This window comes from Mytilus edulis, chromosome 2 (assembly GCF_963676685.1).
Source record: "Mytilus edulis chromosome 2, xbMytEdul2.2, whole genome shotgun sequence".
Lineage (NCBI taxonomy): Eukaryota > Metazoa > Mollusca > Bivalvia > Mytilida > Mytilidae > Mytilus > Mytilus edulis.
In genome coordinates, this window is record NC_092345.1 from 87,923,504 (window position 1) to 87,950,026 (window position 26,523).

Consider the following 26,523-nt stretch of genomic DNA (forward strand, 5'->3'; position numbering starts at 1 on the left):
CATCAGCAGCACGACGGGTGCTTCATGTTGAGCACGATTTGCTTACCCTTTCGGAGCACATGAGACGATCCTAGGCTTTTCGTATTCTTAACTTATTAAGAAGGATATAGTTACAATACTGTTGTCAGGTCATTAAAGATTGCATATTTTGGCGTTAATATTGATTCATTTATCGGGTCTTTTCATCGGTACTAAACACATTTATTCAAAAATCAGTTGTTGGCATGACACGGGTTATGTTCTTCTCATATATGTTAGGATGGTATGATACTAAACCCCTAACGGAAAGGATCGTGCCTGATATTCATATGATGAAATCATAATCTTTCAATCAGTTTAATTGAAGTATCGGGCTGGCATGCCATTTAATTGCGAGTAGTCTGTTGTTATTTATGTATTATTGTCATTTTGTTTATTTTCTTTGGTTACATCTTCTGACATCAGACTCGGACTTCTCTTGAACTGAATTTTAATGTGTGTATAGTTATGCGTTTACTTTTCTACATTGGCTAGAGGTTTAGGGGGAGGGTTGAGATCTCATAAACATGTTTAACCTCGACGCATTTTTGCGCCTGTCCCAAGTCAGGAGCCTCTGGCCTTTGTTAGTCTTGTTTTATTTTTATTTTAGTTTCTTGTGTACAATTTGGAGTTTAGTATGGCGTTCATTATCACTTAACTAGTATATATTTGTTAAGGGGCTAGCTGAAGGACGCCTCCGGGAGCGGGAATTTCTCGCTACATTGAAGACCTGTTGGTGATCTTCTGCTGTTGTCTTTTCTATGGTCGGGTTGTTGTCTCTTTGGCACATTCCCCATTTCAATTTTCAATTTTATTACCATATAATCTTAATATGGCTTTAACTTCATCGTAATTAGTATATTTTCTCACAATATTGCACAATATGCTTGTTAATAACAAATTTCTGATTAAGAAGTAAAATCACAAAAATACTGAACTCAGGAAAATTCAAAACGGAAAGTCCCTAATCAAATGGCAAAATCAAATGATACAGGTAACTGCGACCAAGGTCGTACGACATAATCAGTCAAACAAACTTTTTTAGATTAAATCTTTAAGGAACGATCGTTTTCATTGGTCAATTCAAACCTTCGACCTCACACCTGCGAAAATAGAACACACGTACTATAACGTTGAATGGACTGATCAATGTTCACGTAGCTGGTCAAGGTCGTTAAAAGCTTCCATCGTCGTATTCACGTGCATGATTGTGTTCATGATTATCCAATTTCGGTTCAAGTTATTATATATGTGCGTGTAAAATTCATTGATTTTATAATTTTAAGCAATAGAAAAATTTCAAACTTTAAGAATCTGAACTTTTTCCCCATCAAATATTTAATTCAACTGTCTCCTCTCTGGATTAAAGGACGACATCAAAAGTTCAATGTAGGATAAAAAAAAACTCAATGCACATAGTTTTTTCACTAACCCCCACCCCCCTCTTAACTTAATCTTTTGATGTCTTCCGTAAGGGAGCTATCATTTTATTTTAAATTTAGGGGGGGGGGGACTTGAATGAAATATTTTGTCCTGCATTTTTTTAAGTTGTAATCTGCATCCCGTCTTTTAACATTTCAGTCTATTCAGTCTTTCCTTTTTTACTAGTTTATCTTGATTTTTTTTTACATAAATCGTCATCCTGCCTTTTTTGCCGTGTTGCTCATCTTGCCTTTTCTTCAAATATACTCAATGGACTCGATGAATTAACGTTGTATACTTGAAATGAAACCGTACTTAAATACACAAATAACCAAATTACATACTTAAGATAATTGCTCGATTTTTTTCAGTAAATGGGTCTGTGTTATAAACTTTCATGTTCGCTGTTCATATTCTTTTGCAAGTTTTAGGTATTTGACATAGGATGGTGTGAGTTTTTTTCTAATTCATTTTACTTGATTTTGAAAAAAAAATCCCGAAATTCTAAGTAAATTCAGAACATGTAACCTTACCAACCATGATTTGTTTAGAAAAATGGAGATGGCAAACCATGGCACAGTGGAATGAAATGTACTTTATAAACTCCGGCGATATTTAATTTTTATTTATTCATTAAATGTATTGATAAAAAGGTGAGTTCCTTCTTGTACATGCATTTAGTCATCCTTAATTTCTTGATATTTCGTTTATCAGTTTATCAAACATGTGATGATTTTGTATTTCCTTATAAATACGCATGCATACTACCATAGATCACTTTGGCGGACCGCGCAACAATGTTATGACGTAAAGCTCTATTCTTACGGTATGAAATTAAAAGAAAACTAATCATCCAATTAAAATCGAAAACAGAACATTTGTATTGTTCCTTATAAACTACGACATTTCTCACACGTATTTATTTATCATTTAGTTCCACACATGCAAAAGAAATAATCTTCGCCGATGTAACATTTCAATCCTTTTACACCAACATGCCTTCTCTTAATCCATTCACGTGCACAAATGATACGATTATTGTTGTTTTGTTTCTACCTTTGGGGACAGTTTTCTCTGTTTATGATACGTTATTACTGAATGACCAAACGCTTAGATACTGTGTGTTTGTTTTATAGCATTAAAATAATAAAAGAGGAATATGCAATCCATCATAAATTATTGTAATGGATCAGTATTATGATATAAAAAAGAAGATGTGGTATGATTGCAAATGAGACAACTGTCCACAAGAGACCAAAATTTCACAGACATTATCAACTATAGGTCACCGTACGGCCTTCAACAATGAGCAAAGCCGAGATCCTTATTATAAGTAACTACGATATTGTCAGGATAATGAAATATCGTCAGTATGAAAGAAATTAAAAGTGGTTCAAATATTCATCCGTATAAAAGCGGCACATGTATTTTATTTTATCTTTATATTTTTCATAATGCGGTACAAAATAATTGTGCTACTGCATGCATGCATAAAGAACTCAAGTATAATATTTCGACCCTACTATTTGAAATTCACAAAACATTAATTCAAATTTTTTTATCAAAGATTTGTAAACTATTTACGTTCGTAGTAATTAATAGTTATCCCTTAAGGACGCGGTGTGTCAGTGTAAGATCATCCCGATGGCCGGAGGCCAGAGGGTGATCTTACACTGACAAACCAAGTCCGAATGGGATAACTATTTAACATCCCAGCTGGTTTAGATTAGACGAAAAACCATTTACAATTCATAAAATCTAGTTTAGAACGCCACACAACCATTATTATATACTTTATCTATTACTATATGATGTATACCCTTTATGACCCCCTAACACGATGAGTAGATATCAAATAGTGTCAACTCGCCCCACTGGCCAATCGGCCCACACTATATCGCCACTTTATGAAAAAAATCGCCCCACTCTTGTAACCGACTCGCCCAACTTTAAAAAAGTGTAAAATCAAATTGAACAATCAGTCTGACAACTCATTTATTTAACGAAAAGGGTTTAAACCCCACTGAGTAAAGGTCTGCCAACTCGCCCCAGTTATAAAAATATCTTGCTTCCTTTAAGTATGTAAAATTTCTGATAGTTCATATCCAGTCGTCCTGGTGACGTGGTATGTGTCGTGGCTTGATATGCTAAAGGTCGAATCCCAGCATATATACTGGATTTTTTCTACGTGAATTTTGATAGATAGTCTTCTCCGTATAATTAATTATAAGTTTTCTACTGGATTTGACATTTCCGCCAAAATGTTACAGAACAAAGGAAAGCATGCATAACAAAGAACCTGAAACTGGGGTGATCCGGCTAGAACAAAGGAGCTGAGATGTAACATAGTACCTAGTCTGTTTCCCGGCCGTTATTGAAATTCTTGACAATAATATTTGTATATTCCGAAGGCATACTGAATGTTTTACGGAGGGGACCAACCTACATTATTACCTAGTAATAATGAAATAAATAAATGAACCAAATAAAGTGACCCACAAACGTTACAATAGTACCTTCCATTGTCGATCAGATCACCCGTGTCAATTCACGTGCTCACCACGATCGTTGTTGTATTTGAATCTTTCGGCCATTGAAATGAAACGTTACAAGTTATTTGTTTGTGATACGCAAGAATGTTATCAATGAACTATCAAACGCTAAACTCGACTGCATTTCAGTGTAAAACATATCAAACGAATGGACAATAACTGTCATATTCCTGACTTGGTACAGGCATTTTCAAATGCAGAAAATGGTGGATTCAACCACGTTTTATAGCACTAAACCTCTCACTTGTATGACAGTCGCATCAAAAGTCATTATATTTACATCGATATGTTAACAAAACAGCCATAATAAGCAAAATAGTCAAAATATGGATACAGCAGTCATCACTGTGTCACAATCTCAAAACATACAAATATTAAACAAAAAAGCACAAAAAGCATCTATCAAATTTAAAAACCACAGGTATTGCATCGCGTGTTTGAACGTCATCAAATGTAAACGTAACATAGGAAGAAATATAAAATAATTTTGTCGTTCAAAGTATTCCCAAAATTTATAATTTCACATGGGATACGGTGACATACAGGGTTAAAAAATCAAAAGTGTGTTAGAACTAATTTCAGACCGAGATTTTAAACTATCCAGAATCTTATTTATAATTTTTAAGAATCAACATCTGGTTAATACCATAACGCGAGTAAAAAAAAAATATCCCCAGTATTTTCAACTTTATAATAGAACAATAACATAATGACGTATAATAGACCAATAACACATTGGTGAGATCTTTAAAAGTTCAGATTCACGTCATGTGAACTAAAGAAACACGAAAAGTCGCACATACAAAACACACCAGCAAAAATGATAGATAACACAAACACATTGACGGGATGTATAAGTACCGAGCCACGTCAAATGGATATCTCAGAAAACAGACCAAACAGTTAAGGTAATATAAATAAAATAGAACAAAGACAAATGAAAGAACAATATAACACGGTGTTAAGATGTTAAACAACGTCACTACGCAGAATCTATACTTGAAGACCATCATGTATTGTTTGTGATGGAATCCTGATGGCATTTATATAGAAAACGTGTTTTTAACCGGATTTTTGTGACAAAAATGTCGGTTATTGATTTGGGGATGTACGGCGGGCGGGCGGGCGGCAATCAAATGTTGTCCGTGCATTAACTCATGAACCGTTCAACCAAAGCTTTTAAAATTTTAATATGTTGTTACTGACAACTAAAGGAAGGTCAAGTTAAATAATGGCGATTTTGACTTTTACCGTTCAGGAGTTATGGTTCTTGAAAGATTGAAAAATGGAGTTTCAAGTCGTGTCCGTGCATTTACGCATGAACTGTTCTACCTAAGCTTCCCAAATTTTAATATGTTGTTACTGATGACAAAATGGAGGTCAAGTTCAATAATGGCGATTTTGACTTTTACCGTTCAGGAGTTATGGTTCTTGAAAGATTGAAAAATGGAGTTTCCAGTCGTGTCCGTGCATTTACACATGAACTGTTCTACCTAAGCTTCCCAAATTTTAATATGTTGTTACTGATGACAAAAAAGAGGTCAACTTCAATAATGACGATTTTGACTTTTACCGTTCAGGAGTTATGGTTCTTGAAAGATTGAAAAATTGTGTTTCCAGTCGTGTCCGTGCATTTTCTCATGAACCATTTAAGCAAAGCTTTTGAAATTTTAAGATGTTGATACTGATGACAAAATGGAGGTCAAATTTGATATTGACGTTTTTCACTTTCACCATTCATCAGTAATGGTTCTTGTGATATTGCCAGGACACAAATAAATATTAATAAATCCGGTTTGCTGTCGTTGTGACAGCCTCTTGTTAAATATATGTTTATTTATTTATTCTAGTTCCGGTATGGTTATTGTTTGCAGTTGTGGCATCATTCAAATTTTACCCAATATTTGCTGCCATTAGGCATTCTACACCAATAATCGGTCCTGTTGTTGGATTTTTACATTGTGGATACTTGTAAGTGTAAATGCTTGCTTTTCATTATTCTACTAAAGCTAAAAATAAATATTTCGATGAGCTTTCTTTTCTAGTTCTGGTATAAACATGTGTACTCTGAGCAAAGTTATTCCACATTTTCCTCCGTAGAAACACACAGCTCATTCTGCAATCCTAAAACAACACACAAGTTACTTCTTAAATTATTGTTTACGATGATAGAAATAGAATCAAGAACACATTAAGGCTGTTTTCATTCATCAATGGAAAGTTTGTGTTTGGTCCTTAACTTTTTCGACGAAGGTGTCTTTTTGAAAGAACTATTCTTGAAAACAATTTTTTCTAAGGTTGAGGTGATATTCATTAAAATTAGATACACACATCTTAAATTCATTATTCGGACTTTGTTAAACTTATTGGAATTTTAAATATCAATTGTATGCGTTTCTTTTAAATCTATGACGAAATGCAATTAAATTAAAAACAGTTTCAGCAACCTTAATTGATATATATATACATACGTTTATATGACACATTATATAAGTCTTTTGTATACGGTTATTTTAATATTCGCTGTTTCTAAGAAACCTAGTTGGTCTAGTAGTTTCAGCGGTTTAACTTATAAACATATAAAAGCTAACGGGTATCCGGACACCGTAAAAGAGTGGCGAAAGATACCAGTGGGACTTTCAAACTCATAGATCGAAAACAAACTGACAACGCCATGGCTAAAAATGAAAAAGACAAACAGACAAATAAAAGTACACAATTACAACATAGAAGACTACAGACTAAGCAAAAAGAACCCCACTAAAATATTGCGGTAATCTCAAGTGCTCCAGAATAGTAAGCGATCTATATGAACTTTAAGAACGCGTATAGCACAGATTGAAATACGTCCAATTCTACGAAATAACTTATCACCAATCATTATATATATGGAAGTGTTTAACAACCACCAAGCATTGCTCATCAGTTATACCTTTTATACGATTGGTGAGACATTCATAGAATATACATTTGATTTGCACACGTTATTTTAATTTCAGGATGTCAGAAACTCTCTTTGAGTTAATCCAAAGTAAAAAAGACGAAGATGTAAGTGTTTCTATGTTTTATGGCTTTTGAGTTTCTTAAATCGTGACGTCGACTTTTAGACCAGTTTACACGGGGATATCTGAATCATTTCTTCAATGGGAATAGTACAAATACGGATCTTCAAAAAATTGTATAATAGTTTTTTTCCTTTATAAGAAATCGTTGTTAGCCTCATGACTTTGAGGGAGTTTTTTCCAAGATATATTAATTAAAGATATCTTACTTACAAATACAAATGATGGCCACGAATGAAGGGAAAATTTAACAGGAAAATAAAAACCGCTTATTTTTTTTTCAAACTGTCGCCAAAAGTTACAGGTCCTGTCAGCACCATCTAATAATGTTGTGTGTATACGACATCTTATTTCCTTTGGCAATTTTAGGTGGTGTTTATGTTCCTCTCCGTTTTTTTTCAGAGGATATACTTTGTAGAAATCATCAATAATGATTTCACTTCCTCAAAAAAAATAATTCATAAAGTTATTAATGTTGTCATATTTCGATTGTATGCTGCTAAATGATAAAGATATTCGCTACTCTTACTTACTTTGTGTCGGGTATTATACATTCTATAGTTTTATCCATTCAGTGTCATTATGCCCCATTTATGGGCATACTGTTTTCTGGTCCGTGCGTCAGTTCGTCCCGCTTCAGCTTAAAGTTTTTTGTCGAGGTAGTTTTTAATGAAGTTGAAGTCCAATCAACTTGAAACTTAGTACACCTGTTCCCTATGATATGATCTTTCTAATTTTAATGCCAAATTATAGATTTACCCACATTTTCACGGTTCACTGAACTTAGGAAATGATAGGGCGGATTGGGCATCCTTGTACTAAGGACACATTCGTGTTTTTAAATATTTTTTGCCAGTTTTTATATTGTTATAGGTTTACTTAATTGTTTTTATTGTTTTATAAAGACAGGAAAACAGAAGATATAAGACGATTTCTAATAAGGTTTTGGGTTAACATGTAACAAACAAGCAATTTTGCTTCTTGGTGATTTGCTAAGAAAGTTTAATCCGTCGCATATTTGTTATTACCTCCATCAAGAATTTTTTTTAAATATTTTTAAATTTGTTTTGTCTATTGTAATATATTTGAGCTGAAACACTAAAAATATCAAACAGTTAACCGTTTTGAGATCAATTTGGTATTATTTATATAATGTATAATTATTCAAAATAATTCATAACATATAACAGTGAATGTTCGAGGAAAAAAACAATATTTCAAATGATTTGGTATATTCTTAATGGTGATTATTCAACAATTGTCGGAAACTAGTGGTATGATATAAATAGGTATAATAGAGGCCGCTTAAAATGTTCTTAAACGCAATGATCTTGAATTCAATGCACTTACAAAAGTTTGATTGTACACCCTTAAAAGGCATATGTAGAAAAAGTCATCTTTGCTTTTGATTTTTTTTTATTCTTGAATTTGTTAATAGTTGCGTTGGTAATTATCGTTTTTCAAAGCAAGCAATAGTACGTGTACCCATTTGTACTTGCGTCACAGATGACAACGAATATAATCTTGTTGTCGTCAACACAACCCCGTCCTCTTTCCTCGTTTGTGACAACATCGAACGCGACTTATCACTAGGTGTATTCTTGATGAGCAACACGATGCGTACTACTTATGGATTACAAAAAGGTCATTCTTCCGAATCATATGAAGTATACACAAAGTTTTGGTGGGAAATTTGTTGCTTAATCATCTATGCAGCGTTATCTAAAATTAATAATCTTTTCATCTTTTTTTTTATTATGTGCCATGGCGTTGTCATTTTTCCTCAGACATATGATATTTTAATGTCCCTTTTGAAACTTTCTCCTTTTTAATACACACGTTGCAAGTTCACATCAGCACGGTGTATAGATATTTTTTCCACTGAAAATAAACATAAATGATATTCTAAATAGAAAGATATGATTTTAGCACATGTAAAATTTCTTATTCTTTTTCTAACGGATAAACAAGAAACTTAAGTTTTTTGGAAAGATTTAAAATAATAGAGACATCCACAGAATACAGACTTCCCTCAATTCATGTCTCAACATTTATTACTTTAAAGTGCATTTCTAGTAAGAATAAGAAAGATTGTTCTGGTGGTAAAAAAATCAATCTGAACCTCCAGGAACGCTGGCACGACAACAGGGAAAAGGGTGAACATCGTGTATCAAATCAACATGATGCATAATGGCTAGATACTAACAATAGTAAGCCCTCAAACCATTCAAAGGGATCGCGTATTTGAGATATTTTCTGTTCTGTTTTTGTTCCTTCTTCGTATATCACTTCGTTCTACTCGCATTTGATATCTAGCTGTGGTAATTGTTTTGTGTTTTTGATTATTTGAAGAGTCTTCTGATAACAGTTTACTAAAGTAATAAAACGAAAAGGAAAATCAAGCATATATTGGCTCAAAAATAGTACGAAAGACCGGTTGGACATTTCTAATTTCCCAGTTGACATATCTGAGTTACAAGTTAATTTTTGTTTAAGTTCTGAAAAAAATTAACTTTAGTCGTTTTATGCAAACGAACATGGTAGTATGTGTGATGTTTTATATTATAAACGTGAAACAGATACTCTTCAAAGTGTTATGTTGATAAAGTGTCAAAAAACAGCCATAGTCTTACTAAAAATAAAAAAAAATTATTCACTTGTACTTGTTATTGGAAAAGAAGGTAAATAAAAACTATTTCATGTAACGATCTTCATCAATTCCACGAATTCTGTCGTTCAGTATGAATTAACATAAACCAGTAAATAATGCACAGAACCATAATTATTCAGATCAGATTAAACAAGGTTTCAGCTTTTTTTACGAAGTCGTATCCTATTGTTAAAGAAACTTCATTTTCTTTCGAATATATGTTTGTGAATCTATTACTTTAAGTATTCTAATTTTATTGGGCTTTTTTTCTATTTCTAGAATGAAAATGAACAGATCGAAATAAAATTCATAGCATACCTGATACTCATTAATGTTCCGATATTGGTATGCTTTACCATTCTTATAAGTTATTTCTTGTATAAAGGAACTATGGATACTGTTAATGTTATCAGAGGAGTTCCGTATAAAACAAAACTAAATGTAAGTATTATCATAGTAAATGAAAATTCGACAAACAATATCCTCATGAAGGTCACTACAGTACTTTTGAATTGATAAGCACACAACAACAAAAAAGTAAGGCACTGGCGATTTTTTTTGTAAAATTGTCACTCTTGGTAAAATTTCTTCGACACCATTGATTCGTCATAAGTGACCTTTCTGCTCTTTAGTGTTCAGTTTATATCCTCATGGAAATTTATCAATAAACATAAACATAAATTTGAAAAGCTGGAATAGGTTCACTTTTTTTCAATATAATTTTATACATCTTCATTCGGTGATATAAACCCACTTCTTTCTGTCCTTTAAAGGAAAAAGTAAGCCATATCTACATTTAGCAGAGTAATCTTAAATTGGATTGAGGTGTACGATTTTTCTCTGTGTCGAAACCGTCACTGCTAAATTTTAAAGAAGGAAAGCAAAAGTTGACCGTTCCATTAAACTGTCAAAACAGCGAATTCTGCTTCGAGCAACACCGCTCGATGAACTTTGTGAAATAGTATAGATAATATGACATAGAGACAGTTGATTCAAAATTTGTTACTTATTCACAAATGAGCTATTTTACAAATTTGTGTCCGGATATTGATAATTAATATAAAACACGGGTTTTTAAGGCAAGGATAAGACAAAATGCTGCAAGTAGAAAAGTACAGAAATTATTCACAAAATAGGACAAAATACAAATAAAGAAATCCAGTGTTTTCTTAATATTTCTGATAATCCATCAACATACAAATACATATCACGTACTTTATAAAGGGGCATATTATTAAAAAAGGAGATGCATGATTAACATATAAATATGTTCTATAGTTTTATAATTTAACCTTCTCCATAGGCAACAGTAGATTCAATGTTCAGTATGTTTGAGATGCAAAGTTAATACAAAATATTTTAAATAAGTCTAAAAATTACACCCATAAGTCTTAGAATAAGACGATTTTTTTGTCCCTCCTTCAGCGGAATTCGAACTTTGATACACTACAACACCAATCGCTTAGCCTCATGTTCAGTGCTCTTTTTCCTTTTGATAAAATTTTATTGCACATATATATTTATCATCTACATCAATTTACATCTTCAAAATTCAATTCAAAAACATCAAGTCCTTATACTATCAGGCACCTCAGTTTAATCCAAATGCAGCTTACTCATTCAACTTATTTCCGAAACCTACACAGAATACAAAATAAAAAGATAAAAATAGCTCTAGACCACTCGACCACAACCGTTATATAAAAAAATATAACTTCAATCGTTACCTTGTAATGGAAGGCGAATCTCGAGATAGACATAAGACATGTGTTTTTAAAAGTTGCTAAGACAGGGCAATGAATCAATCAAATTAACCCTTTAACCCCCAATCCCGCCTGTAGGCGTGATGGCGACAACCATTATTAGATGGCCCGTATGACCCTCCATACTTTTTTTGAACTGCCCCTACTGACCTGTCATGATAGCAGGGCCTTTAACCAAGCAGTTCATGGTCCATCAACTCTTCTCAGATGTCTGTTCATGAAAATTTGGCACTTTGAAAGCCGTTTAAGAGTTCAAAATCGGAAAAACATGAAAAGTAGCCAAAATCAGGTGGGGGTGGGCATCTTTTGATGGCCACTACGTAACTGGAAGTGACTGTTGGTAAAAACTATTATCATATATGCATGCATAGGTGGTATAGGAACACAACGAGGTATAATATGGCCAATAGGAATCTAGTCTGTAAAATGTAGGTCACCGTTTTGTCAAAAATCCATAAAAACGGACATTTAGGCAGACCTGACTTGACAATAATAATTCCCAAGCAAGACACTGAAGTCCAATATACTCCCAGCTAGCATGAATGGACTACTGTAACTATAGGGTAATACTTGAATGACAAAAAAACACAGTCTTGTCGGTGTTCACCTCTCAAGGTCGTTTTGAAATCGGAAAATAGACGGAAAATTACCACTTTTCACTGGGGGTGGGTTCAAACCCACGAGAAAATATTGCAAATGAGTTACGGTCATCACTCACTAAATTTTACGGTCGCCATCATGAGCTTATTGACCATTATGACAAAAGTGTGTCAGAAATCATATCTGATATTCTTCCTTTGTCATAATAACCTTTCATCATTACCGAACTGAACAAAGAAATAACACGACGGGTGCCGTATACGGTGCAGGAAATGCTTACCCTTCCGGAGCACCTGGTTTCACCCCCGGTTTTTAGTGGAGTTCGTGTTGTTTCTTATTTATTATTTATAACTGTTGATGTAAATGTCTTTTGGTTTTGTGAGTCTTTATTAACTCCTTGGTTTTGATTGTTATTGTCTTAAGCGTGCGAAGATGTTATATTATTATTTTATACACAATAATTTTTTTATTTGTCGACAATCTAACTCAATAATTTTTATATACCGTATGGGATAATGATTCAAGTAACTATACAGTACTAGAAATAAGTATATCATACAAATAAGCAAGTGACAACCATACAATATATATACCATCTGGATCTCAGTGTGTTTGAGGTGCAGAGTCAATACAAATATATAAATATAATTTTATATTTCAATCTATTTCTTACATTTGTGGGTGTAATTTTTGCATGCAAATAAAAAAAATTGGTGGAGGAGTCTCTAAATACAGCACAAACAATATTTTCCATTATATAAATGAATACATCAATTGATGAAAGCTCATTGTCCCAAAAGAAACAGAACCTGTTGCGTCGACAAGGTATGTGCCCCTTATGCACTAATTATGCAAAAATTAAAAACAAAAATTTCACACTCCGAGGAAAATTCAAAATAGAAAATCCTTTATCAAATTAAAAAAGCAAAACCAAAGCTTAAACACATCAAACGAATGGATAAAAACTACTATATGCCTAACTTGGAACAGGCATGATTGCTCCTCGCGTATAAATGAATATCACAATCGCATATCTTGCTACTTACTGTAATATGACATTTTATATCTTAACTTGTTAAAGATGAAGCATAGTGTGATTAATGGCTATGAAAGGCAGTATGTAAGATGGTTGTTGCAGAAAGAAGAAGACAGAGGAACGAAATTAGAGACTGATTCCAAATCACTTCAGTAGGTATCATTGAAAATATTTCATTTACATAACCAGAATTTATTTAAATTTATTTTAAATGGTATACAAACAAATAAACAGTTATCAAAGGTACCAGGATTATAATTTAATACGCCAGACGCGCTTTTCATCTACATAAGACTCATAGTTATCAAAGGTACCAGGATTATAATTTAGTACGCCAGACGCGCGTTTCGTCTACATAAGACTCATCAGTGACGCTCATATCAAAATATTTATAAAGCCAAACAAGTACAAAGTTGAAGAGCAGCATCAGTGACGCTCAGATAAAAATGGTTTTAAAGCAAAACAAATACAAGGTTGAAGAGCATTGAGGACCCAAAATTCCAAAAAGTTGTGCCAAATACCTCAAAGGTAATCTATTCCTGGGATAAGAAAATCCTTAGTTTTTTGAAAAATTCAAAGTTTTGTCAACAGGAAATTTAAAAAAAAGACCATATAATTGATATTCATGTCAACACCGAAGTGCTGACTACTGGGCTGGTGATACCCTCGGGGACGAAATGTCCACCGCAGTGGTATCTACCCAGTGGTGTAAACAGTTATCAAAGGTACCAGATAACGGATATATTTGGAATCAATCTGTGACGTACAAGTCAAATTGTAGCTATCATGTAAACTGATCTAGAACACTCTTGTTCAGCAGTTATCTAGACACCAATAGCATATTCCGAGAAAAAAAAACGTTTCTTTCACAATTTTGGACTGTTTTGACCTATTCTTATTGATTTATCTGTTGTTTTAACTTATTTTACTTTTACTTCCAGAATAAATTACTTTGTGATATCGGTTTTACTTGTCATAAATTATAATGCATTAACCAATACTTTGATTAACATTCAGAAGCCAATTTACATGCCTAACCCGCGTTATTATTTATATCTACAATCGGTTTTTAACTGAATTTTAAGTGAAGATAAAACACTCCGTTTGACAGCAGTGTAAACGTAAAAAATGTTAATCTTCATACTTTTATTCAATATAATTATATAGGTTTTTTTCAACTTTGAAATCGTTTGAAACGATATTCGGAGAATTTGAAATACTGAATTTCCGTAATAACATGGGAAAAAAACATCAATTGGAGAACAAAAACACCGAAAACTAAAATGATTATTTAAGTAAATAAATATATAGATGTTAATTTATGGAATTACAAAGTTAAAAAAAGTTTCTATATAATGTTGAAAAAAACACGTCTTTATTGGAAATATCCAAAAAATATTCATCTCGAAATTTTTGCAGTCATAAACACTGTAAAAATGAATGTATGATAAATGTAAACAAACTAAATGCTGTATAATATATTTACAAATGCATATTTCTCAGACAAAGGAGTAGGTCCAGTAAGACCCCTTTTTGGCCCAAAAATATAGCAGTTTTATTAAATTGTTAAAATATAAACTTTTAGTTATTTATTGGACAGTAGAATGCTTCTGCTACATAAATGTGGGCTGTTTTTGACAATACAATGCACATATATCGGGTACTAGCACCATAAAGTCATGCTAAATTACTGAAATCTTCACAATTTTAGCATTTTAGTTAAATTTTAGACGGTTTTCGTGTAAAACGAAAGTGGCCGCATTCGTGTTCATCCTTTATATTGAAATGTAAGTTGTATTTTATGATAATACATAACATATATAAAGGTTGAGGATGAACACGGATGCGGCCACTTTCATTTTTGACAAAAACCATCTGAAAAGTGACATTTTTCGGCATATTTGATAGATTTTTCATATTTGAACTTGAATCGGATGGTTTTTAATGACTAAATCAGTTCAAATCTTTCACATAAACTAATTGATTCAAATGAAATAGACACTTAAGTGTTTAAAAAGTGGTCAAAATCTTTCGTCAGATGAACCTGAAAGTAGAGGCCAAAATCGGTCCTTACCGGACCTACTCCTTTGACATTGAATAAATCTATATCTACTATTTCTACTTATTTGTACTGTGATGAATAGTTGTCTGATTGGCAATCACACCAAATCTCCTTCGATTTATATTGATTTGTTTTATGTCTGGCCTCGGATTGCAAATGTTTAATTTTGAGCGTTCCTGACGAAGGTTAACTAGAAAATTTACTTTGGTGGCAAAAGATGTTTATAGTGTATTTTATCGAAATGAATTCTGTAATATTGAATGGAAAAATACGAAACCAAATAGAAACATACAAATAAGGAGTTAACTGTACTGTATTTTAAGCTTGGCATTCGTAATATGTGGATTTTACAGTCGCAAATTGAGTTAACCTAGCGACGCGTAGCGTAACTTTGTAAAAGAATATTCGCTACAGTAACAAGTTTTTCGAAAGCCAAGCTTAAGATACAATTCATTTATCTTCCTTTTAATGCTACATATTAAAATAAATGTTATTTAAGAAATATTTCGGCTTAAAATCCCATAAATGGAAAAGTCGAAACTGTCGCAACGTCTTTATCATTTAAACAATATGACGTCATGTCTTTACTCTGGATGTCAAACATAAACACTAGATATATTTATACTTTTGTACGCTTCAGCATGGTTTCATAATCGACAACAAGTAGATTTTGAGGTTCGAACCGTGACTTTCTTGTAAATTCTTTTTTGAGAATTACATACCCCAAACATTTGGAACTCAAAATGGTGGCTTTCTTAGATACAGACTGGTAGAACTGTAGAAATACATTTTTAAATGCATTTATGAATGTAGATTTTTGTAATGGTATGAATCGGTAGAAATGATAATGTTATGTTATTGAATATAGATTTGCAAGTTCGTTTTTATAGACAAAATGTTGAAACTCAAATTTGGAGATGAACATATAATAGAAGTCGTTCAATAACAAAAACTGCTAGGAGTCTATATTGCTTAATCTCTTTTGTGGGAAAATCAAATTGACAAAATATTGCAGTAATTGTAAGCAGATAACATCTTATGGGCCGACTCAAAACATATCTTCCAGTAAGTGTTCTCGAACTTAAGTATAAGGAATATAAACATTCAATTATATGGTCTACTGCTGTACAGTGTGGGGAAATGCCTAAAAAAACGGTGGGCAGCAAGAATAATTTTAAATGAAGGTTTTGAGATATCTTCGTCATTTGTGTTTAAAATGTTTGGAAGCCGATGAAATAAAAAAATACATAATCTAGCACCTGAATATTTATCTTAACTTGTTACAAGTTGTTAAGTTGTTTTATAAATATATACACATTGAATTTATATTTCTAAAATGAGATAATATTTCAACGATATGACACTTGTATTGTAAAAGCATCAAATTGGATATGAGGAATGTATCGAGGATACAACAACACGACAAAAGAGCAGAAATTTAAGATAGCAAGAAAATCCCTCTGTTCCATTACATTTTCCTCAGAAAATTAAACACGTAACAATTGTGAATATCAATTTTTCCCATGGGGAAGTACTCATGCATCTTTCTCAACAAAATTTTTCTGGACCTTCTGTGGGAGCATATAAAAAGGCACATTAAAGTTCAATTCAGACTTTAATTTTCTGAGACAAATATGCATTGTAATTGTGTTTGTATAGGTTCTGCCATCATGTCTTCAAAGTTTTCCAGATTCAAAAGTATGGTTTTTTTTCTAAGAGTAAATTTTGTGTTGAAAACACGGCAAATTTTGCATGTAACTTTTATTAAACTGTTTTGATTGCTTTCATAGTTTCAGAGATTTCCAACACATTAAAAAAGATTATAATAACATCTTTGTGTATTTAAAATGACATTTTTAGTAGTCGGTTGTATCTTCTTTTTTCAGAAAACTGAAAAGCGTCATTGCTACAATAAAGGGGAAAATGAATACAAATACACCATTGAGAACTTCGCCTAGAGTCGTGTGTACGTTTGTGATTTGTGGGTGTATAATTTTCCAGGTAAGTATATTCGGTAATTCGTTGTTTATCTACTGTTAAAATTTATCCTTTTTAGTGATTTCTTTTCCTGATCATTTCTTTAGCGTTTGTATAAGTTTTGGGTTTTCAATAAATTTGGCCTTGAGCATCACTAAAAGTACTGTCATTGTCGAAATGTGCAGATGATGCAGTGAAATTGTACCGTTCAATGTTAGTATTACGGGCCGCCGAATTGGTTTTGAACTTTTTGTAATCAAAATCAATTTTGTGTACACAAAAAAATTCAATTCTGTCATGACAAAATCATTTTTGTCTTACAAAAGTATGTGATACAGACTTGTTTTATGAGAACTTTAATTTTGTAATGACAAAATTCATTTTTGTAGACAAAATTTATTTTTGTAGTTTTTGTGTCACAAAAGTCGATTTTGTCTACATAAAAATAAACACAAAATTGAATTTTGTAATGACAAAAATAACTTTTGTGTTTATTTTTGGGTAGCCAAAATTGACTTTTGTGAACCAAAGTTGACTTTTGTGCAAAAATGACTTTTGTGACACAAAATTGACTTTTGTGGCACAACATTGACTTTTTTGTTAAATTTTCACTTCTGATCTAACAAAACTCAATTTTGTCTACACGAAAATAAACACAAAATTAAATTGTGTGATAAAATCTCAGTTTTGAATGCAAAGTAGTTCACAGAATCCAAACTTAACGAATTTGCATACAAAATTAACTTTTGTCGCCCAATTTTCAAATTAGGTAACAAAAGTAAAGTCTGTGTTACAAAAATGAATTTTGTCCACTGAAAGATAATTTTGTATGACAAAATTTATACTTGTAGTATGATACAAATTTTGTTAAACTGAAGTATTTTTTGTTGAACAAAACTCACTTTTTGTCCGTATAAAATTGAATTTCGAGTACAAAACCACAAGAGTCCCATTCGGCGCCCCGTAAGTATCGCTGAGTCACTTCGATTTAACTACCACACTACAGTCCTTATGAGCGTCACTGATGAGTCTTAAGTAGACGAAACGCGCGTCTGGCGTACTAAATTATAATCCTGGTACCTTTGATAACTATTTAAACCACTGGGTCGATGCCACTGCTGGTGGACGTTTCGTCCCCGAGGTTATCACCATCCCATTAGTCAACATTTCGGTGTTGACATGAATATCAATAATGTGGTCATTTTTATAAATTTCCTTTTACAAAACTTTGAATTTTTCGAAAAACTAAGGAGTTTCTTATTCCAGGCATAGATTACCTTAGCCGTATTTGGCACAACTTTTTTGGAATTTCGGATCCTCAATGCTCTTCAACTTTGTACTTTGTACTTTATTATTATTTCGATATGAGCGTCACTGATGAGTCTTATGTAGAAGAAACGCGCGTCTGGCGTACTAAATTATAATCCTGGTACCTTTGATAACTATCATAACAATTCATACATGCCTTTGTACCATGGTTGTGTAAAACTTTGAGGCATTCGTGAGGAGGACAAATAATAGCTCTATAGTTGTTCTATTTTATAATGTTTTCGAAAAAAAACAATATTTCTTCAGTCAGATGGTTTAAGTATGCCTCCTAGAGATAAGTGAAATGTGTACTTATTTTACGAGTTTATTACAAAGACATGAAAGAGACATGTTCTCATATTTTTTTGGGCCACTGAAACTATATATTGGCCCTAAGTGTATGATTGTTTTAAAAAAGAGCAAAATAATTAAATTCAAGTGCTCTTTTCTGGATTAGATATGATGAATTTATCATTGTCTTGAAATATGTTATAGTTCATAAACCTTGTATTGAAACAATTAGAATAGATAGTTCTATGGAGCGTTCGATCATCTCCCAATAACTGTTTAGACCAAAGCTTTAACTCAAACAATGTACTTTCTTCAGATTACTACTGTCATATGGTTCTTAGTCTAATGATTTATTTGTTATTTGTTATATGATATAATGTTACTAGACTAGATAAAATTCAAGTGGTTTTCTTTAAATGAATAAAAAGACTATTTATTAACTTCCTTGTCAGTTGTATTTGTTTTGTTTTGAGAAAGAATTACCAACCAAACATTGAGAGGACTTCTTTGTCTAAGATTGCCTCTAATCATTTGTCTGTATAAACCCTTACATTATATGATGTTTGTTTTCTTTCGAATGTGCATCATTTTAAATTGACTATATCAATATTCAGAATCAATGACATTTGAGCTACGTCATTACTTTTCTGTTCCGGTGTCATTTTTAGAACATTTAAAATCTCGACTTCGTACATGATAATCTTTATTTCTATTATGATGTGGTTTTTTTTATTATTATTTATTATCAATACTTGTAGACTGGAGTTTTGTTTTTTTCTGTATATAACCCGCTAAGGACAATAATTGTTGAAAGGGTACATGAGCTACTGAAAAATGGAACTGGAGTACAAATACCAGAACTGAACACTTTTATAGAAGTTATGGACGGTAAGAACTTAAAACTCAAAGACGTAAAATTGGAGTGGAGTTCGGCCCATCAATCTTTTTCCGACGTGATTATTTAAAGATTTTCAACACATTAAAAATTAAACCAGTTTCATTTACCTACATTTAAGTATTATGTATAAATGTCTTTATAATCAAACAAATGTTGTACTCTATATCAAAATAGCACATTTCAATTAAACATATTAAACACCAAGAAGAATGGATATATTTCTGAAAATTGTATTGCAGATTATATATTTATTATTTCAAGTTCTATGCGTCAGATGAGATCAACATAGTCACCAAATTTTGAAATATTTTGTGACTATGTTTAAACTTAAAAAATGAATAAATCTTTTTTTAGAAATACTTTATAACATCTGTTTAATTAAGAGCAATAACTCAGCTTGATACAATTCAAATGGCGGCTGTGCTTTTGAAAATCAACACGTCAAGCAAACAATTATCCCTTGTCAATAAAGAAAATAAAGCATCATTCTATAAAATAAAAGATTTGTTTCCCCTAAAATTGTTTATTCAAATCAACTATGGCCATGATGATTTGCATTGGCGACAAATAAAGGCAACAGTAGTATAATGCTGTTCCTAGGGCATAAATCGATTGAGAGAAAACAAATCCGGATCACAAACTAAAACCGAGGGAAACACATCAACTTTAAGAGAAAACAACGAAACAACAAACACTGAAGTGCAAAAAAAAAAACCGACAATACAACACATACAGAAACGAACTATAAGAATGCTGATAAACAGCTGACATTTTCCTGAATTGGTACAGGACATTTTAAGAAAAAATGATGGGTTGAACCTGGTTTTGTGGCTAGCCAAACCTTGTAAACTCTAAAACTGTAAAGTTCAATTATATTTGTCTGTTACATTTTTTTTTAATTTAAGATCATCAACGATTAGCCAGAAACCATTACACTGAATATTTATGTACATGTACCTAATCATAATCAACCAAAAACAAATATGTCTAATCGGCAATATTTACATATTTATGTAAACCACCGATCGCATATATATATATAAATTGATTAAAATGATAAAAATGCTCTAAAATGTATTTACTGGCTAGATAAACGTTTACTTTACCTATTATATCACTGTTTATTAACAACTTGTACATTGATGGTCGAAGCCATTTTTATCAAACTCCAATTTCTTGCTGTAGCAATACAATTGATTATATCACTTTATTTTAAGCTAAACGTTTGATTTTTTCAGTTAGTTTTTATCTTTCATTAAGCATAGCGACTTTTGTAATGGCTGTATATATAGTTATGATATACAGGACATATCAACAAGACTTACAAAAAATGTATAAAGGAGATTTCTCATTTTTACCTGCAAAAGTAAGAACAAGGGACAACAAACAATTTGTGGTACGTATAATTCATTTTTGTGAATCGTACCGATCAGTTGACCCAGGTTAATGGGAAGGTTAATGGCTCTCAAACATGTTGGGATGGGCATATAAAGAATAAGTGAGTCGGGTTTTCGAATTTTGTTTAGCGCTCAATCCTGTACTTAACCTTGAACAGTGGTGTTTCAACACAAAATATAAGAAAATACTGTAAGAAAAAAGACAAAAAGAAACGATTTAGAGTACTCGCAGTTACTGAACGCCATTTCAATAACTAAATTATGTTCTACAAAAACTGGAATGTCAATTAGTACACCTCGAGTGTATTATGGGTAAAGACACTAAATCAGTCTTACATCAGCCTCGCCCTGACATTGTACATTGCCAAAATATATGTTTCGACAGCATGTAGACGATAAGGATTAGTACCTACATGTGTAAATAGAAATAAGTGTTTAGTTATTTACCGATGAATCTAATGTTTAAAAGTTCTATTATATATACAGTGCTAGGTTGATATCCTGTTTACATGAGTTTGTTCAAAGGAACACAAAGTTTAAGGATCGTATCTTAATGACCATCTCTCTAAACAACATCGCCGTTGTCATTTCTCCTCTGTTATAAGCTTTCTCCAAGTACATCTTAATATCTTTTAAAACAAAGCTTTATTTTTGTGAAAACCAAATGCATATTTTATGTATGCATTTGTTCATCAAAATGTTTGCGCTAAATGGATGATTTGTCAGTTACACACAAACTACGTTCCTTGAAATCTTAAATATCTGTACAGACACTTGCATAGCGTAAGACATTTAAAAAAAACAGCAAGTATGTGTATTTGTGTTTTGAACTGAATTACCAAGTTGCATTAAGGTATCTGAATAATCAAAATCAAACTCTGATTTGTTTTCATATATAGGCTTCAAGTTTGCGATACTCTGGTACTCAAATTGCATATATGTTCTGGTGTAAGTATTTTTAACAGTATATATTGATTTTTGTAATATGTTTGGTATGCCATATTATTAAAGGAAATTCCTACATAGCGCATATCAAAAAATAAAATGGAATGTTTGAGGGTACAACAGAGAAGTTAAAAGTTCAGTTGTTCAATATCTAGGTCTTATATTTTCGTTGGTACAGTTATATGTCTCAAATCGATGCATAAATTCAAATTCCGGTGCGTAGAAGAAACATACATTTTGGTGAAGCCTTAGACATTGCCTTATTTTGAACATTTCAGAATTTTTATTTGTGTAACTTCTATAAAAAAACAAATAGAACTACTTATAACAGAACTTTACACCATTTTGTGCTTAGCTGTTACATGTTTAAATGTTTTAATAGTGATTATACCACAAAGTTGACGGTTGTACCCATATATTTTTACATGTTTTCATATTATGTCTGTTTAGTTAAGCTCACACATCGTTGTCAATATAATATAATTTAATGCCACTGTCATACAAGTGAGAGGATAAGCTAGCTTTAAATCCAGGTTTAATCCAACATTTTCTTCATAAGAAAATGCCTGTACCAAGTCAGGAGTATGAAAGGTGTCATCCATTCGTTTGATGTGTTTGACCTTATGATTTTGCCATTTGATTAAGGACTTTCCTTTTTGAATTTTCCTGGGAGATCTGTATTTTGGGATTTTACATTTTACAAGTTATCTGATTGTCTAAAAAAACTAACAATTAGTTTCGATGTATCGTTGTTTCAGTTTACTGGAGTTTAAAATTAACTAGGCGCCGCATTTGGTTTTTCATGGTCAAAAGATAACATTTGGATGGTTCAAGAGACGTGTCTGGTATTTCAAATGCGTAATACATTCTTTACGATTATCACATACATTTCATATAAGTTAGTGAAGTTCTGCATCTTAAAAATTCTGTGGTTCATGTTTACCCTATGTAACAGGAGAATACGTCAAATCTGTATGTTTTTAACCGAATTTACTTGCCTAAAAGTAGCAATATAGAGTTAGGAAAAAACAATACAATTTACTCTTATGAATTTTCCCATCCCCTTTTCCTTGCTTTCTTGTAAATTAAGCTTACTGTTTGTGTTACATATCTGCATATGTGTGTAATCAGTACCTTCCATAAGTTTGATATCCAGTGGTAAAAAAAGTCAAATATAATTTCTTTTCTGTGTATCCATGGCAACAACTTGTTATATAATATTGCAAAAATGGGGGAAAAGATGTTACATATTCCCAAAAAAAATTGGCAAAAAGAAGAATATACATCCCTTAGAGTGATACCTTTTCTAAAACTATTTACATATATCTTTCAATAAATCCCATTAAAATCATATAGTGCGGTGACGGAATAGGAAAAAGTCGATTATTAAAAAAGTTTAATTTCACATCAGAGTATACGGCTAAAAATTGGCACAGTCAATAACGTTCCCACATTACAAAAGTCATTTGAGGTCTGAACTACTGATTAAATGTAGTAATACGTATTTAGTGGTTGGTTAAACTGTTCTTGACCGATTTTTTTTAATCTTGCGTCACTAAGTTTGGGATTGAATAACTAAAACTGTCTCCATTTTAAAACGAATAAAAGACGGTTCTGTCATTAAAAATGTCTTTTTAAAGTTTTATTCTATTTCACACTGATTTTTATTCCTATAAATACATTTCGTTTCATAGAAATCGTCATGCCATTGTAGAAACTCAATTAGAAATTTGTTTTGAAATAATTTTTGTTGCCAGTTTTGCATGTACAGAACTCAACGCATATGGCCAAAACTTTAGTTCCTCCTTTTATTGAGGCATACTAAATGGTTATATTAACAAATACATATTTTTTTTGTAAAGTCGCATACGTGTACTCGAAAATCTCATTTAATGATATGTTTCAACTTTTTTGGTAAAAATCTGAATAAGGAAAAAAATGAATTCAAGTTTTCAATCATTCTACTGTAAAAAGTGTATTTAAATTAGAATTGAATATTCAATTTTGGTTTTGTTCTAGAAAACGACATGTGACCTTTGATCTTGATTTCTGAAAAACTGCACCTTATTTTCTTTTGACGACCAAAATAATCTCAAAGTACACATATTTTCAAATCGATTGATATATGATACAGCCGTATACCATTTTTGACGATTATAATTTCATAATACCGACGTTGGTCACCGGCCTAATATGGCTTTCGTCTCATTTTTGGAGTAAAATTGCGTCATAAAAGAGTGACGAAAGATACCAAAGGGACAGTCAAACTCATAAATCTAAAATAAACTGACAACGCCATGGCTAAAAATAAAAAAGACAAACAGACAAACAATAGTACACATGACTCAACATAGAAAACTAACGAATAAACAACACGAACCATACCAAAAACTAGGGGTGATCTCAGGTGCTCCGGAAGGGTAAGCAGATCCTGCTCCACATGTTGTCTCATGTAGAAAAAATAGTGTTTGTAAACATTACATTAATTTCTTGACCTATGACCGGTATAGTTATTAAAATACGGACAGTCAAACAGAAAACAGTACATAAAACATGTAAACATTAATCTTGATGTTTTATGAACCAACTTTGAATGATACATTATAGAGATAAAAAAAAATGTCTGTTAGAGTAAGATTGGTAGGTAATGAAAAAAGAAAAACAAGAATACAAATTCAAAATTCAAATAAATTGTACATATTCAAAGTTTGATTTTCATGTTTTACACAGGTTACATAATACTCTTTCTGACTATCTTGACGGTGTGCCTTGTAATGGCATATTTGTTCATTCTTCCCTTGATAAATAAAGTACCGGAGATATTTCTAACACCATTAAAATCATTACTGTAAGTATGTATTTAACTGAACAATGGACGGTTTTTATAAAAATAAAAAAAATAAAAATAAAAAAAAAGTCATAAGTATGACACGAAAAAGAAATATTTTTGAATTTACACGTCTATTTCAACGTGAATAAAATATGCACGAGGGTAATGGTCAGTCACGTAATCTCATACACCTTATCGCTAATCCCGGCTGACCCGGCCGCTTGAACTTTTGACGCATACAACAATTACTTTTCCATTGTGGCGTCAGATATTTTGTTTTATGACGTCAAAATTTTACGAGAACCTGTGTGATATCCAGTTATGGCGGACAAATAGCGATAAGGTGTACTGATACAAGGTAGCCGAAATATGAATAGGGTTTCCTATTACTTAAAGCATACTAAGAACAGTAATACTCAGTGCCGAATGCACAAGTCAGTATGAACGACAATTGGTGATGTATGTAAATCAATCCTTACCTTTTGTCCGCACTAGCTTAAGATTTTTTTGTAAAAGAGTTTCGTATGCTAGTTGTGCCGAAGTTTCTTTTTTATTTAAAGTTGAAGGTCTGAATTGACACGACAGTTCTTTTTAAAAAGGGTCGTATTGCACTTTCGTTATGCTTAAACACAGTAAGGTGTGTAGCTTACAAAACTGGGGAGGGGATGTTAAAATATATAATATAAAAACAATATATATATCAAGTTTACGTTTGCTATATCTATTTTGACTGTAGCACACAAACTGCAGAAAACCATTGTCTTCAACATTCTGAGTGTATCCATCATATGTAAACAAAGCAGTGTTAATTTCTTATCACCTTGTAGATTTCGAGACGAAGTGTTCATTAAGGTTGGGTTTAGATTAATGTAGGCACTTTCATACCATGAGAACTTAATTTGACTAATAATCTAATATGTTATATCATATTTTCAGACCTGTATACATTGCAAAGTATTTATTCGAATATTTCAAAACTGTATTAATCGATCGGCGACATCTTCAAGACCATAAAGTCAAGAAAAATAATTCAGAAGATTATCAGCATGCGCTGGCGTTGAAAAATAGGTAACTCCAATTTTTATATGGCATTTTTTTTCAGTTTCAATAAAGGTGATTAAAACTAGATGACCATAGGGCATTCTACGTGAAAGCAGAAACACTTAATTTTTTAAACTGGTAACTTCTTTAAAGTCGCATTACAGATTGTGCATTCTAAACCACAACTATCTTTAAAAGTACTCTTTTTGTTGGGATTTTCTGAGTCCTTAAAGATCTTTGTCATAAAATTCATAAACGTCTAAAACTGACACAAATCTTGAACACATTATCCAAGCAGAAACAAACAAGTTTCTATCTTTAAAAATAAAAACCAAATTACTGCATATTTGAACGGTCAATTTCTGTTGGTATATACATGCATCACATGCACTTCAAACTATAGACCAATTTCGTTAATAAGCTGTGTAGGTAAAATCATGGAACGAATTGTCTTTAAACATGTATATAATCATTTACATATGAATAAACTAATTTATGAATATCAGTCTGGATTTTTGCCAAAAAATTCAACTGTACATCAGCTATTGGAAATGTATAATTGTATTCTTAACTCACTAGAAAAGAAGGAAATAAATTGTTTTGTCTTTTGTGATTTTTCGAGAGCTTTTGACAAGGTTTGGCATAGAGGACTCTTGCATAAAATGAAAGCT

At 32.0% G+C, this 26,523-nt stretch overlaps 1 protein-coding gene across 1 annotated transcript in view; it reads left to right on the plus strand.

Annotated features, from left to right (window-relative positions):
• LOC139513292 (stimulated by retinoic acid gene 6 protein-like) overlaps window positions 1-26,523 on the plus strand; it is a 70,403-nt gene that overhangs the window by 38,559 nt on the left and 5,321 nt on the right. Inside the window, exons 5-14 of the mRNA XM_071301657.1 lie at window positions 5,843-5,963; window positions 6,992-7,040; window positions 9,984-10,145; window positions 13,149-13,255; window positions 17,052-17,166; window positions 19,500-19,629; window positions 20,878-21,035; window positions 21,936-21,984; window positions 24,712-24,829; window positions 25,748-25,879. Of these exons, the coding sequence (XP_071157758.1) occupies window positions 5,843-5,963; window positions 6,992-7,040; window positions 9,984-10,145; window positions 13,149-13,255; window positions 17,052-17,166; window positions 19,500-19,629; window positions 20,878-21,035; window positions 21,936-21,984; window positions 24,712-24,829; window positions 25,748-25,879 (1,141 nt within the window). The remainder of the gene's footprint in view (window positions 1-5,842; window positions 5,964-6,991; window positions 7,041-9,983; window positions 10,146-13,148; window positions 13,256-17,051; window positions 17,167-19,499; window positions 19,630-20,877; window positions 21,036-21,935; window positions 21,985-24,711; window positions 24,830-25,747; window positions 25,880-26,523) is intronic.